Raw genomic sequence first — 13,860 nt, 5'->3', positions numbered from 1 at the left:
ACTGCAAAGTAATCCTAAGTCTCTAAGTTCACATTACTGATGTTTGATTCATGAAACGTCTTGTATTGTGCAATAATTCCTGGTATGATAGCTTTACATGTATTCAGTTTGTTTGTGAAGTCTTCTTCTTTATGATAACGAGTTTTCGTTTTTCAAATTAGTCCAAATAATTCGGTATTTCTTTTATTTACCTGTCACTCCACCCACAATCAATTTTTGTTTCTGTTAATTGTGTTCATCCTTCTAGTCGGTTCACGTGAAAATACGAGTTTCCAGAAGTGGGGAACTCAACGTTATCCATAAGAGGATGGATATCGCAGAAGGCGTCTGATTGAGTCTGTGTGCGTAAAGAATTGGAGTGATAAATAGTGATTTGTCGGAATCAACCTTAGTTTGGCATTGCTTTGTGAAGAACGGTATAATTTAGAAATTCTTCAAATAAAGAAATACAGCGATGGATATAACTAGAAATGACATTGCAAAAACTGAAGAGACGAATGTGGCTTGTTTGTCCAAATTAATATTATGAGAATTAGAAATTGTTAATTCTTGACCACAAAGCTAAACGTTTAGCTTGTAATTTTCGTTTCTTTGCTTTCCTGATGAAGCCGACAGCACAAGCCGGTGAAGCTAGTTGATAATTAAATTAGTTATTCACCTACACTTGACCAATATTTAATTAATAGTTAATTTTCATTAATATTATGAGTCTTTACCTCTCAAGTATGATATGCAAGAGAGATTTTATCTGCAACTGATGTCCATTATGCATGCTGAATAATTAATTATATGAAATTAGAACTTCAAAGCTGAAGCTCTTCTTCAGAATTTTTTTCTTTCTTTCCAATTTCACATGGAGTAATAGACTTAGACGTTGGTCTGAAGAACAAACACAGAAACAAGGAATCCACACATTCTTGCGTATTTGTCACCAGCCATATATCTAATCTTTCTGAAAAAAAATTCAAGATACATTGCTCGGAAAGAAGACAACGGATACCATAATGTGACAAACAAACAGCCATGGCCTCCAGATTAAAACGATGTACGACCTCCTTTCGCTGCGATCACTGCAGTAATCATACTGGGCATACTTTCCAACAGCGATCAATGGAAGGTTTGGACCGTTCTTCCAGTTGGCATATAATGGGGTGCTGGACTGTTCTTGGAGCGGATGTCCATTGACCTCACCCTACACTCCATCCCACAGATGTTCAATACTTTCAGATTATGGCTCCATGTAACCCAGCTAAGTATGGTGAGGTTCACGTCCACAAACCACGTACGCAGTTACAGGAGCAGCTTTATGACACAATGCATTGTCTTTCTGAAAGAGAAAATGATTATTTCCATATAAACGCCACACATTCGGCACCATAAACCAAGGTACGAGACCAAACCAAGAAATAAGGGCAATACCATCACCAAGCCACCTCAAAATTTCATAGTTGGAGTTGCGCACTTTGGTAAGAGACGTTCACCGCGGGTCTGCAACACCCACACCGTCCATTTGCTCAGTATAGTGATGAGTGGTTTAGGTCCTGAATGTTTTTGTGCGGATTCGTGTTCAATCGATACCTTTGCACTCAACGTGTCAGCCGAGGAATGGCTGGTTTTACTTATTATCGTTCGTAGGAGCGAACGGTCAAGTTCGGTAAGTGTGGTGGGTTGTAAACTTGCAGTTGAATCCCTGCCTTTCCATATGTGTATGGTATCATTGATTATTGACCTGGGAAGGCCGACTGTGTCAACAATCTGACGAACAGATAGAAGTGCAACATGACATTGCATCACACAAACTCCGTCAGTTCCGTTCTCCCAGTCATTTAACCCGAACACACTTGCACTGACTTGGGAGCATCATTTTGCTCCAATGTATACCTGCTACAAACACGTTACTCGTTACATGGCACACACAATGCGCGTTGCCCATGGGATGTCCGTTAACTTCTTACCAAGCAGTGTATCTGCGGATCATTTACTGGCCTAGTCACTTGGGATATGAACTGTGTATGTGTGTTTCAGTTATAAGAAATATATATTAAGAAAATATTTCAGATGAAATATTTTGTGCCTTCAGACGAATCCTAATGCAAGAGAGAGAGAGAGAGAGAGTAATAGTTTTGTGCAAATAATGAAGTCTTGGATTGTTTATTTTAAAGAGAATAATTGTTTTGAAAGAATTTCACTTCACTTTGAATCCGAACAGCATCATCATCATCATTTACATTCGTCATACTTTATTTTCTTTAGTAATTTGTTGAATGACGTCCTTTTCCCCTTGTTAGCCGGGATGTCAACTGGCTTATTTTGAGGATTATTCGGTTTTCCTTTAATCAGTCGAAGTGAACAGTTACTACAGCATTCAGTCGGATGTTTTGAATTACGGTCCGTACAACATGAAGACTTGCTAATCGTGTTTCTTAATGGCGTTTGTTGTTCTGGAAAGTCTTATTTGAAAAGATTAAAATTTCCTCCACACCGAAAGAGAGCGGTTAACTCAGTTAGGGTTGAAAAACTTTAGAAAGTTTTTTGGTCCCATTGGGTGGTGAGCCAAGGACTTCCTTCTTCTTCTAACCAGTTTTTCCTCCGACAAAAAAAAATCGCCTTTCCTTTCAAGGGAATTTGTTACAAGAAGAAAAACAAACTGAGTTTCTTGGACGAAAACCATTTAACAACGCGATCCTCTAAATTACTTTCAGTGGAAAACCTTTCATTAAGTTAGAAATTTGGTCTTTCCAATCGAACATCGTCATCATTCTGAGTTCGCACCATCGAGATTTTAGGATGGAATAAATAAAAAAAAAATACAGTGCTATAATCAAATAAAAAATATGTGCATTCCACTGCTGTTCCTTTAACTTTTCTTCAATCTTACATCCAAATAATTAAGAGCCTTGGTAGCTCATTCGCTGTAGACGAAGTCCTTTGCTTGAAAGCATCTGGTTCGTATCCCGTCTAGTATGGGAAGCACCTTTATCAGGGCTTTTGAACTGAAGAGAAGTTAGCGGAGTTTTTCTTCGAAGAAAGTCGGATTTCTTGTCCCAACTCAGAGGCATCCCTGCCAGTAGAACAACCACAATTTCCAGACGGAAGAATTTTTACAGGCAGACAGCTTACCAGCTTATTATCGAATTAGGATCACGAAAACCAAGGATACTTGGAAGATCGTGGGGCGATTAAGTGCCTGTTAGACTCACTGATGATGATGATATGCAAGGGATATCTTGCAGTGCCCATTATTTATTCTAATATATATTAATATAGATAACTAGGCGGAATTTGTTTTGCAGTTGAAGAGGTCCCAGTATTATTTATTGTGTAGCGAATCCATCCTTAATTATTTGACTGTACGCCTTTTCGTATGCGTACAAATTATTTAGTTGAACAGAATCGTAAAGAAATGAAAAAAGAAGTTGCATTTAGATCTAAATTTTATCCATACAGGATTGCTCATAATACAAAGAAAGAGTACACAGCCAAAAGTCTTTAAAAAGTAGTAATTAATAGCAATAAAACAATCCGAAATTTGCAAGACTTGACTTGATTCTTCTCATTATTTATTTTGCTTTTCCCAAAACAGAGACTTAAAAGCTTGATCGTTTTAATCAGGATGACGTCACTTATCTTCATCTGATAACAACAAACATTCACGTCACGATTCCTTATCTTATCTTCTAGTTTAAAGTGTCCCACCAATCACGACACGATTCCTTATCTCTAATATATCTCCCTTTTCCATTCAAAACAATAACGTCACTTATTTACAACTAACAAATGACGTCACTTATCTACATCTCATAACAACAAACATTCACGTCACGATTCCTTATCTTATCTTGATCTTGATCTTGATCTGGTCAGAAGTGTCCCACCAATCACGACACGATTCCTTATCTATACCATCACCCACAATTCCACACGCGAACCAAAAGAACACCCACAATTCCGTACGCGAACCAAAACACAAGAACTGAAGCCATTGACACATATGCCGCCAAGGAAATTCCTAACATTCCAATCTCATGACATTTGGTTTAAACTACCCAACCAATCACGACACAAGGCTTTATCTCTACCAAACCCACAATTCCATACGCGAACTTAAACACAAGAACCGAAGCCATTGACAGATATGCCCCCATGGAAATTCCTGACATTCCTAACGCATGAAGCCACGCCCACCGGAAGCATTTGGTCAGATCGCTAAGTAGTATGCCTTCCATACTACTTAGCGATCTCCTGACTCACTACGAAGCTTGCAATATTAACATCATTGGCAGACTCTCTCCAATAATTAAATACAGAACTTGATTTTTGAACACATTTCTGAATTCTTCAACTGCTCTCTTTCTCATGTCACCAACAGAATACTTTCTGGCAAATGTGGCATGTTTTTTCATGAAGTGTCTCTCCACATTTGACTTTTTGTTGTGCGCCAGTTTTTCTTGGCAAATAAGACAGGTTGGAAGGCCATACGAGTTCGAGTTGAACGCGAAAGATTCAGCCCATTCAGTTTTAAAGCCACGATGCTCATCTGTTGTTTTTCTTAGTTTTTTCTTTGTAGCCATGTTGAAAAGCACCCTAAACAATATATTTTATTTAAAATGTTATATAAATACATTATATAAAAAGAAAATAAAAAGAACTAAATGATAATTCAAAATAATAAATGACAATAATTCGAAAATATAATAAAAATAAACATCACCAGTAACACGTTTTATCGTAACAGTTGCACGTGAAATAAAACACGCGGCGGTAAATCGCGACCGTAATAAATATAATAAAACCAATATTATATATATAGCAATCCCACGATTAGTGTGCCTAATGCGTTCTTTAAAACAGGCGCATTAATTGAAAACGCACCAATCGAGTACAATAACCTATGGAAAAAAGTATAACTCGTTCCTCAAATGTCCTTTCTTACCCTTGATTATTTTATAAAAGAATTAGGGTAAATAAAACATATTCAAAATATAAATCAATTATTCTGGCTGGCATTCTGTTTCTTTTTTCCCAAACAACTGCCTCTTCTGCAAATTTTCCTGCTTCTCTCTTCACAAGGGCCAGTCTCTAAGCATTGCTACTTAAAAGTTTCGGTTGCACCTAAATATTTTAAATTTGTTTCTGTGAAATCTCTTTGGGCTTGTCAGATTGTCAGATTTGTTTTGATTAAATTTTCTTCATATTCTTCAGGATCTGCCCGATGTGCATCTAAATTTAGCAGGTCGGAATCACTCAGCTTCTCAGAATGAGATTTAATTAACTCAGAGTCAATTGAAATGCCTCTAAAATCATTTGTACAATGTGGAAGAATGTGTTTCCAAATGGATCGCATATTGCTAGCAGTAATTTCAATCGACTTTGCCACTTTATAACCAGGCTGAGATTTCTCTGATTTGGCCAGAAAAGTCTTGGAAGGCATTGTCTTCCAAAAAAAAGGCCAGTTTCATCGACATTAAGTATTTGTTGGTCACAATAGCCCTCTTCTTATACAAGTTTCTTCAAATTTCTGGATAATTTGCGGCCACCTCCTTATCGGCACTTGCAGCTTTGCCTGTGATAAGAACATTATGTAGGCTATTTCTCAAACCACCCAGCACGTGGAATTCTTCTTTCCCACCATTGATAGCCCTTTCTTTCAAGGTTGCAAAGAGACTTAATGCGTTTGATTTAATAAAGACTAAAGTCAGTTCTTAGCAGGATCCGTTTTTGGTTACAATCTTCGATCTATGTAGAAAGAAGTCTCTCTAATTCACTCATTATGATACTTGCATTTCGAGTGCGTGCACGGTGAACTTGAATCAGCCTAACTTTTCTCTTTGTATTCAGCAGCTTTGTTTAAAATTGCTCTTATAGTTGATTCACCCATTTTTGTGTTCTTGTCTTATCTTTGCTCTGGACTCGCCTTGTTCACTTTCTTTATTATTTCAGGTTTTTCTTCCAATGAGATTACTTTTTGAATCATTTTCACACTTTCACTTTTTTGGTCACTAATTCTTTTACTCATGACAATAGGTCGGGAAAATACTTTAAAATAATAAAAAAAATGTAAAGAAAATAATTACAAAGGAGGTACGAGATATGATCAGGAAAATGCTATGTAATTAGCAGACGACATAAATTTTGCGGTAAAAATTTGAAACATAGAGAACATGGTAGTATGCCATTAAGAATAACTTTGTAAAATATTTTAAATCAGTAACTAAATTGTTTCATTCTGGTGAGAGATTTATTTAAAATAGTTAGCCATAAAAAATGTATAGATAGATAATTTTTAAAATCTGTGCCATTTATTTTGAAGATGTATATAGGCGCACTAATCGAATTTTAGAGGCGTATTAATCGAATTTCGGTATCGAAAGTCACTAATCGCACTAATCGGGGGCGCATTAATCGAGGGATTACTGTGTGTGTGTGTATATATATATATATATATATATATATATATATATATATATATATATATATATATATATCAGTGGCGTCGCGTGCTCATTTCGGTTGGGTTTGCTGTCATGTGGATTATGCAACCCGCGCTACAAATTTCACGTTAATTTGACCGTATACATGGGCCTGCGCTCAAAGGTTTCCACGGCGGGGAAGCTTGGAGACAAATAATTACATCAATAAACGTCTTTTGGCTTTTTCTGATGAAATTGTTTGTTCATGTAAACTATAAATACATTGTGGTCATTTGGCATCGAATTTAATGATCTTTAATTCTTGGGAGAAAAAAGGTATTCTGAATTAAGAGATTTCAGCACAATTTCATGTATAAAAAAACTGACCGGCATATTTGATTCAAAAGGAAATAATTAATTAATCCTAAATTAAATTGTTTCAGTTTAAAAGCCAAAAAAAATAATAAAACTAACAAGTCAAATAATATTAAATTACATTAATTACACTTACCTTTTAAAAATGTATTTTTTTTGTTTAAATTTGTTTCACTATATTACAATTCACACTTCACTCTGTAACGCAGACACAGGGCCAACTAGCCAGTCATTCTCCACAAATCAGAAAAAGATTAACCAAAAAGAAGAACACGTGTTTTATTGCTGCAATAAAACAGCATGTCTTGCAGACTACTCAAAGAAGAAGATACAGCCATAGCGCATCAGTGCTCATCTTAATTGGTCCAATGCAATTAATTGCAGGATAACTTTGAATACTTCTGCGTAGAGTCGGGGGACAATCTGTTTTATGACTGATTAGAAAAACAACAATGAAGAAGAATGCTATATTTGGTTGGTATATTTGAAATACTCAAAGATGAAAATATGTGAACTATCATTTATAAGACATGTGAGAATAGGAAGGAATAAGTGTGAGTAGAAACACTCTCATTAATGGTAAAGAATAATTATAATTTGTGACATGTGTGTCCTATAAGTTGCTGGGTAGAGCGAATAGCACAATCCTATAAATTCTCAACATGAATAAGTAAATTTATGATGGCATAATTAAAAAAAAAAACTTATGTGAGAGAGAGAGAGAGAGAGAGAGAGAGAGAGAGAGAGAGAGAGAGTATTGCAAGAATAAATATGGTTTGATGGAGCGGCAAATCATCTCGTAAAATTTGTTGCCCATGTTATGTATTTCTCTGGTTTGTCTTTATTTCGCTGTGTTTTCCAAGCAATTTCTTTTGTTTACTGAGACTCAGTATACATAACATCCGATCATTATTTATCCGAAATTATTAATTAACATTAATTAATACAAAATAAATTGCAGAATTTTATTAAGAAAAGTTTAAAAATTAACATAGAATTTCATAAAAATGAACTCATAATTTGACATACACATTGTCATATACAAATCAATATCAGCCTATTATCAATTTATTAATATCAATATATCAATTTATTAATGATATTTTTGCTGTTGTATATTAGATCCCAAATGCTTTATATCAGGTTCATATTTTGTCACTTTTAGTAATACACACGCGGAACTAGATTCATCGGTTATTCTATTTCTTAAACTGCCTTTTATAAAATTCATTTCGGAAAATAATGACTCACAAGCATATGTAGAGGAGAAAATTAATTATGGCATAATCATAAAGAGTATTAATACACTTATGTATACGGTGTAGCATGTTGACAAATATAAAAGTACGCATTTAATTAGTTATCAATCACAGGACTAATGCTACAATATTGTAGTTTCCTCAGGCCAACATCATTAAATTAACTTCTGGTAAGTTTCATTGACATATCCCATTCTGATCACCAAAAATTTATAATATTATTCAATATAAAATTATTGATTATTGTGTTATTAAATTGGTTATAATGATGTTGGCTTGAAAGAAAAAAAAAACGGTAGTGAGATAAATATTTATGCATTGTAACTCATCATAGAAGTCAGCGGAGCAGGAGAAGCAGCAGAAGGATTTCGGCTTGTCGGCGAACGCTTACCGTCGAATATAACTAGCACCCCTGATTTCACTTTACGAAAAAATACATTAAAAGGTTTTGCATATATACCTCCCACACAAAAAAAAACACGCCCTCCTCTAACAACGATTAAATACTGTAAATGCGAAAAAAAAGTGTTATTGTATTCCTGAATAAGGTACAGAGGCTTTTGCAGTCTGTGAAATATATTTCTCAACAAATAGTGCAATTACAGACAGCTGGAATAAAAACGGCGTTAACTAATGAATCACATGTCTCCTCTCACAGAAACTACTGTATAAGCAAGCAAAACCATATGTTGCACTGGAAAAACAGTATCTAAGTAAAATTATTTTCCAATTTTTCAATTACATGAAAATAAGTGTTTGTTTGACTGCATTTGAAATTCTCGATGTCATTATGACAGATCACAAAGACTAACTTCAAATAAAATTCTAAATTCTACCGCGAATTGAAACATGCCATATAATGCTTGTGTGAGTTCCTCTCCAGCTCAAACGCAAACAAGGCAATAAAAATCAACCAAGGGTTAAAACTTTGTGTGAGTCGAACCCACCAGTTGTGAGAAGTTCTGTCGGAACGATAAACGATACCCTCCCCCGCGTCGTGAATGTCTTAAAACTAAGAAATATATAGTGAATGGTGTTATGACAGCTGCAGATGTTATGAAATTCGGTTGAAGAGAATTAGCATTTCAACTCCAAAATTGTCGGTTTCATTTGTCTTTGGGTCGCGTGATCTTTTGTTAATACCGCATCAATCAAATTCTTGTCTTCATAGCTGCTGTCTCCTGTAAAACAAAATTTAACTTGTACGTATTGTAACAATTAACAAAATTGGAATAATTTATAATCGTATAAAAGGATATCATATGTACATCGTTGACGTGCCAGCAAAATTCTCGCACCTCTGGCACGCGTGCCAGCAAAATTCTCGCACCTCTGGCACGCGTGCCACAGGTTCGCCACCACTGCTCTATAGCAGTGTTTCTGAGACAGGTGGTCCACAGGCAGACTTAAATTAACCAAATCTATATATTTTAATTATCCAAACAAAAAAATAAAATAAAATTGAATAAGTAAGTAAAAATTATTGAAATAAAATTGATACTTAAAAAAATAAAAATAAAAATAGCGGCAGAATGTTCATTCCATGAACATTCCGCCAATATTTTAATTTGTAGCGGCAGAATGACGAGTAATAAAAGAGGGGTGAAACGAACAACAATATGGTTTTATTGTTTTCACCCTCCCTTGCTGTTTTGTCAGATTTGAAATGAACACTGTCATCCACATGACCACATTTCAACCAGTTGCTTGTTGTTTATTGAAGTTTATGGTTGAAGGTTTTCCTCCTTCAACCAAGGCTCGATATATCTTCAGAAGTGCTAAGTAATAATTGGACAGAGTGTGTTGTGAGTTATCCCCAGTATTTATATATTTTTCGGAAATCGCGAGACTGAAAGATAAAAGCAAGCTGCCAGTTGAGTTGAAATGCTAACACACACGTGCGATCACTTATTAGTCACTTTGTTGCTCTGCAAATGACCTCAGATGTCGAGGCACACTAAAACCTAATCTTCATTAGTCACTTTGTTTGGCTGCCCTGTCTGCCATGCGCTCAACCATCCCCTCCACTCCCTCTGTATAATCTTTAAAAATTTTATAAATTAACTATGATAGTTTTATTTTCATTTCAATTTTACTTGAGAGCCACATGTATGTACCCAAAGAGCCGCAGTTTGCCGACCCCTGCTCTAGACAGAGTGCGCTGTCCAATCTGTACCCAGATTAACAAATTAGCTATACTCTTTCATTTCGATTGTTATTTTAGAAATATTAAGAAAATATAAATATTATTTGGTTCAACACAGCCTAGACTTGAATACTCAATAACGTTACTTCGTTCATTCTAACGGAAGCAACTGCAGTTTAAGCGAAACGAATATCAAATTTCGTAGCGGCGTCTGCGTGATAACAGGAAATGCAACACTTGACACAGTTTATGAATCTGCCTGACTTTCATAAATATTCTTTCTTCATTTTGCATTAATTTAACTAAATTAAGTTATTTATTTTTCCATAAATGACTTGCTTAAATATATGCGAAATGAGAAAAATGGAAGCAATTAATTATCGCTTCTAAACTTACACATTTCCTTAACGAAAAATGACATTATCTCTAATTGATAACCGAGTAGAACAAATGCTTGATAAGACAGGTAGTGAAAGCAGTGTTCGGATCAAGTTGATGGTCAGTGCCCATGCGCACAAACAGAGTTTATTTTCTGGGAAGAAGAGAGGAGAAAGTGGCTTATTTCAGATTTTTCATTTTGTTAACCCCAGTTGCTGAACAGAACAATTACTTTGCATTAAGACTACTTTAGTATCTCGATGATCATCAGTGCGAACTAAATGCGCACTTTAGAAGATGGTTCTGGTTTTGTTTTCTCCCTTTAGTGAACATTCAACACGTGATCAGGAAACGATATCACGTGGTTGAAAATATCTTTCTCCTTAGAGCCGCCCTTAAGATAATCCTGAACTTAGATTTCAACACACAGAGATCCTGTCATTCCGTCTCTCCTTTGTCATTGGCCATTCCGATTTCAAAAATCTTACTTAAACAGAGCTGCTACGTACGAGGTGGGTAGAATAAGATCTCAAGGGTTGAGTCACTTGCGAAGTATTTTGAAAGAAATAAAGGAAAACTGGTGACGATGAGATTGCTGCTGGTGATAGCGTTAGGCTTCATTGTCGAGTACACCACTTGTAAGTATACATTTTTCAAAGATTTTGAGTATTTGCATCAGTCTAAGCAACTTTATTTTTAAATTCATCTAACTGAGAGCTAATGCAGGCAGATGATTACATTTTATTCGAAATGTATTATTTTTTTAATTTAAGTACATACTTTTGAGATTGAAACAAATTGTGAAAGACACCCACTTCCGTGAATATTTTTTATAATTTAATATATATACATCTTTCAGTAGTTGCAAACTATGCAAATTATGAGAGAGACTCAAAGACAGTCACGGAAATTACCTGAAGTAAAAAATCCGTGTTCGATGCTAAATCGTGGAGTCTTGCGCTTCACGTGGTAATTAATCTTATAGGAAATAAGAAATGTTTAATCAGGGGTAATATTTAATATATGGTCCTGTATCAAATAGCAGACTATTTTAGGGAGTCCTCTTGTATGTTACGGCCATCTGATGAAGGTGTGAACTAACTTGACAACCTAACAGTCACTTTTCCTGCAAGATTATCCGACCTGTCGCTCTAAGATAACGGACTCCTGGAAATGATCGCTCGCGCGTATGTGTTCACTAGTTGTGCTTGGGTAGATTCCATCATATTCTCAGTTTCTAGGGGAAAGCCACCGAGTATAACAACACCACTCTAAACATCGATCAGTAGCTGAAGCCAGTCAGTAAGGAATCACGATCCAAAGAAGACGGATTTCTCTAGATTTGGCAGCTCCCTGGGGGAATTTGAGTGACCAGGAGGTGTCTCCCCGTCCATTAGTGGCGGTCCTACTGGGATTCTCCCGAGAAGCCTTTTCTTAGCTCACGGAAAAAATGAACACAGCGTGACATAATGGCCGTCAACAAAGTTCTATTTATTAACTTCGGAAAGGCTTCTATATGAACGATTTCATTTAGTTTTGCCAGGATTCGGCACAGAGGCTCCGAAACCTCTTCGTTGCAGACGAATCCCTTTGGTCGGAAAGACGTGGGTTCGATTCCCGTCCATGACATGAGGAAGTTTCATCTCGTCTCTTTCGACGAAAGGTGTTAACCGGTCTCATACGAAGGTAGAGGGTTTTTTTCACTAGGAAAATCTTCGTTCCCCAGAACAGGGGGTGGACGAAAGGAAGGGCTTAGGCTAGCCCGTAACAGGCATAGGCCTAATACAAAAAAGAAACAAGAAGAAGGATTCGGCTCCCTCGTATGGCCAGATCTGTGGAAACATCATACTTCATGCTCTGGGTTCGTTCATTTAAAATAAACTACAAACAATACTTAATTTACATAAGTAAATAATCAGTCAGTCAAGAATAATAGTTATAGGGTATTAATATAAAACACCAATATTCACAATCGAGCTCTAAACCAGCTCAAGTGAGTCCCGGGTTGCTCTTCGAATTATCTCGACAGAATACCAAATGAAACTCTTAGTCTACCAACCACTCACGGCAACAGGCGTACAAAGAACCGTTTCTTTTCCACATTTCTGTGATTTTTTTTTATTTCATAACACAGCGCTGTGTTTTGAAATAAAAATTTTCATGAGGCTCAGGATGAAAAAATTTGTATACAATCTCGGTAACTTTTACATTTCTTGAAGGTGCATATCAGGAATTGATATTGAGCTGTTTCAGTGGCTCAACAAGAACGTAACGTGGAGAAAGAACATTATTTGAATGAATGACACAGTCCGAACTGCACTTATTTTAGATAAGGACACTTAGTATCTTTTTTGTTTGTTTTTTGATAATACCCGTTATCAGCGGCTTCAAATAGAGTAGAACTCCACCTCCCGCAGTGGTATTAAACAATTACTGATAATAAATATTGCTGTGACGTTAATTCGAATGACACCCACCGCTGATTTGTTTTCAAAAAAATATGCGATTTCCATCTACAAAACCTTGTGTACTGTGGGTAGGCTAATGATGTTATTATTGTTTTTATATATTATTTTGCATAATTAACACATCCCACTCTAAGAGACCAATGACGGAATTTTTTTCAAGCCTTCCAACAAATGGGGAAGACGTTTCACACTAGGCAATGAACTTCATGTTTCGTCTAACGGACAGTCACGAAGATTCAGGCTCATGGCGGGATTTGAACTCGCATCCTGGTGGTTGGATTGCATAGCAGATTCGTTAATCACTTGCAAAAAAATAGGCGAGGTAAGTACATATGCCATCTCACATGGAAGTGTGATGGAGAAGTGGAGACAAATTCCACCTGACGTCTGCCGCATATTGGTGGAAAGCCTCACTCAGAGTGCGCAGCAGGCGATCAAAGCCAACGGCGGACATACCCGATATCAGGATTCGCCTGCTTTTATCAATTGTAAATTGCGAAACTGTCCAGACATTTATTGTTAGGTAGTGTATATTAATTTTTAGAAAACTGTACATCCTCTAATTAAGAAATTAAAAGAAAACCATACACTGCTTGGAAAGAAATCAATGGACATCATAGTGTGAGGAACAAACAGTCATGGTGCACACCTTAATAAGATGTAGGACCTCCTTTCACTGCGAAGACTGCAGCATTCCTAAGCCGTATACTTTCCGGAACCGGACGATAGCGACCAATGGGAATTTTCGACCATTCTTTCTGTTAGTTGGAAAAGAGGTCCTGAACTGTTGTGATTTGGACATTCATTCACCCCACCCAACAATC

At 36.3% G+C, this 13,860-nt stretch overlaps 1 protein-coding gene across 2 annotated transcripts in view; it reads left to right on the top strand.

Moving 5' to 3' along the window:
• The window catches only part of LOC150102090 (uncharacterized protein CG3556-like), a 42,017-nt gene that overhangs the window by 10,035 nt on the left and 18,122 nt on the right, over nucleotides 1-13,860 (top strand). The window contains exon 1 of one of the 2 annotated variants that reach the window (XM_090400691.1): nucleotides 10,909-11,206. The exons of the other annotated variant lie outside the window; for it this stretch is intronic. Within the exon in view, the coding sequence (XP_090256817.1) occupies nucleotides 11,155-11,206 (52 nt within the window). The 5' untranslated portion in view covers nucleotides 10,909-11,154. Of the gene's footprint in view, nucleotides 1-10,908; nucleotides 11,207-13,860 lie in introns of those variants that run through there. 2 annotated transcript variants of the gene reach the window in all.

Source organism: Typopeltis vanoorti, chromosome 11 (assembly GCF_054136105.1).
Source record: "Typopeltis vanoorti isolate ZY-2024b chromosome 11, IOZ_Tvanoo_1.0, whole genome shotgun sequence".
NCBI classification, from domain to species: Eukaryota; Metazoa; Arthropoda; class Arachnida; order Uropygi; family Thelyphonidae; genus Typopeltis; species Typopeltis vanoorti.
The sequence above is the reverse complement of the archived record's forward strand: the minus strand, read 5'-3'. Positions and strand labels throughout refer to the sequence as shown.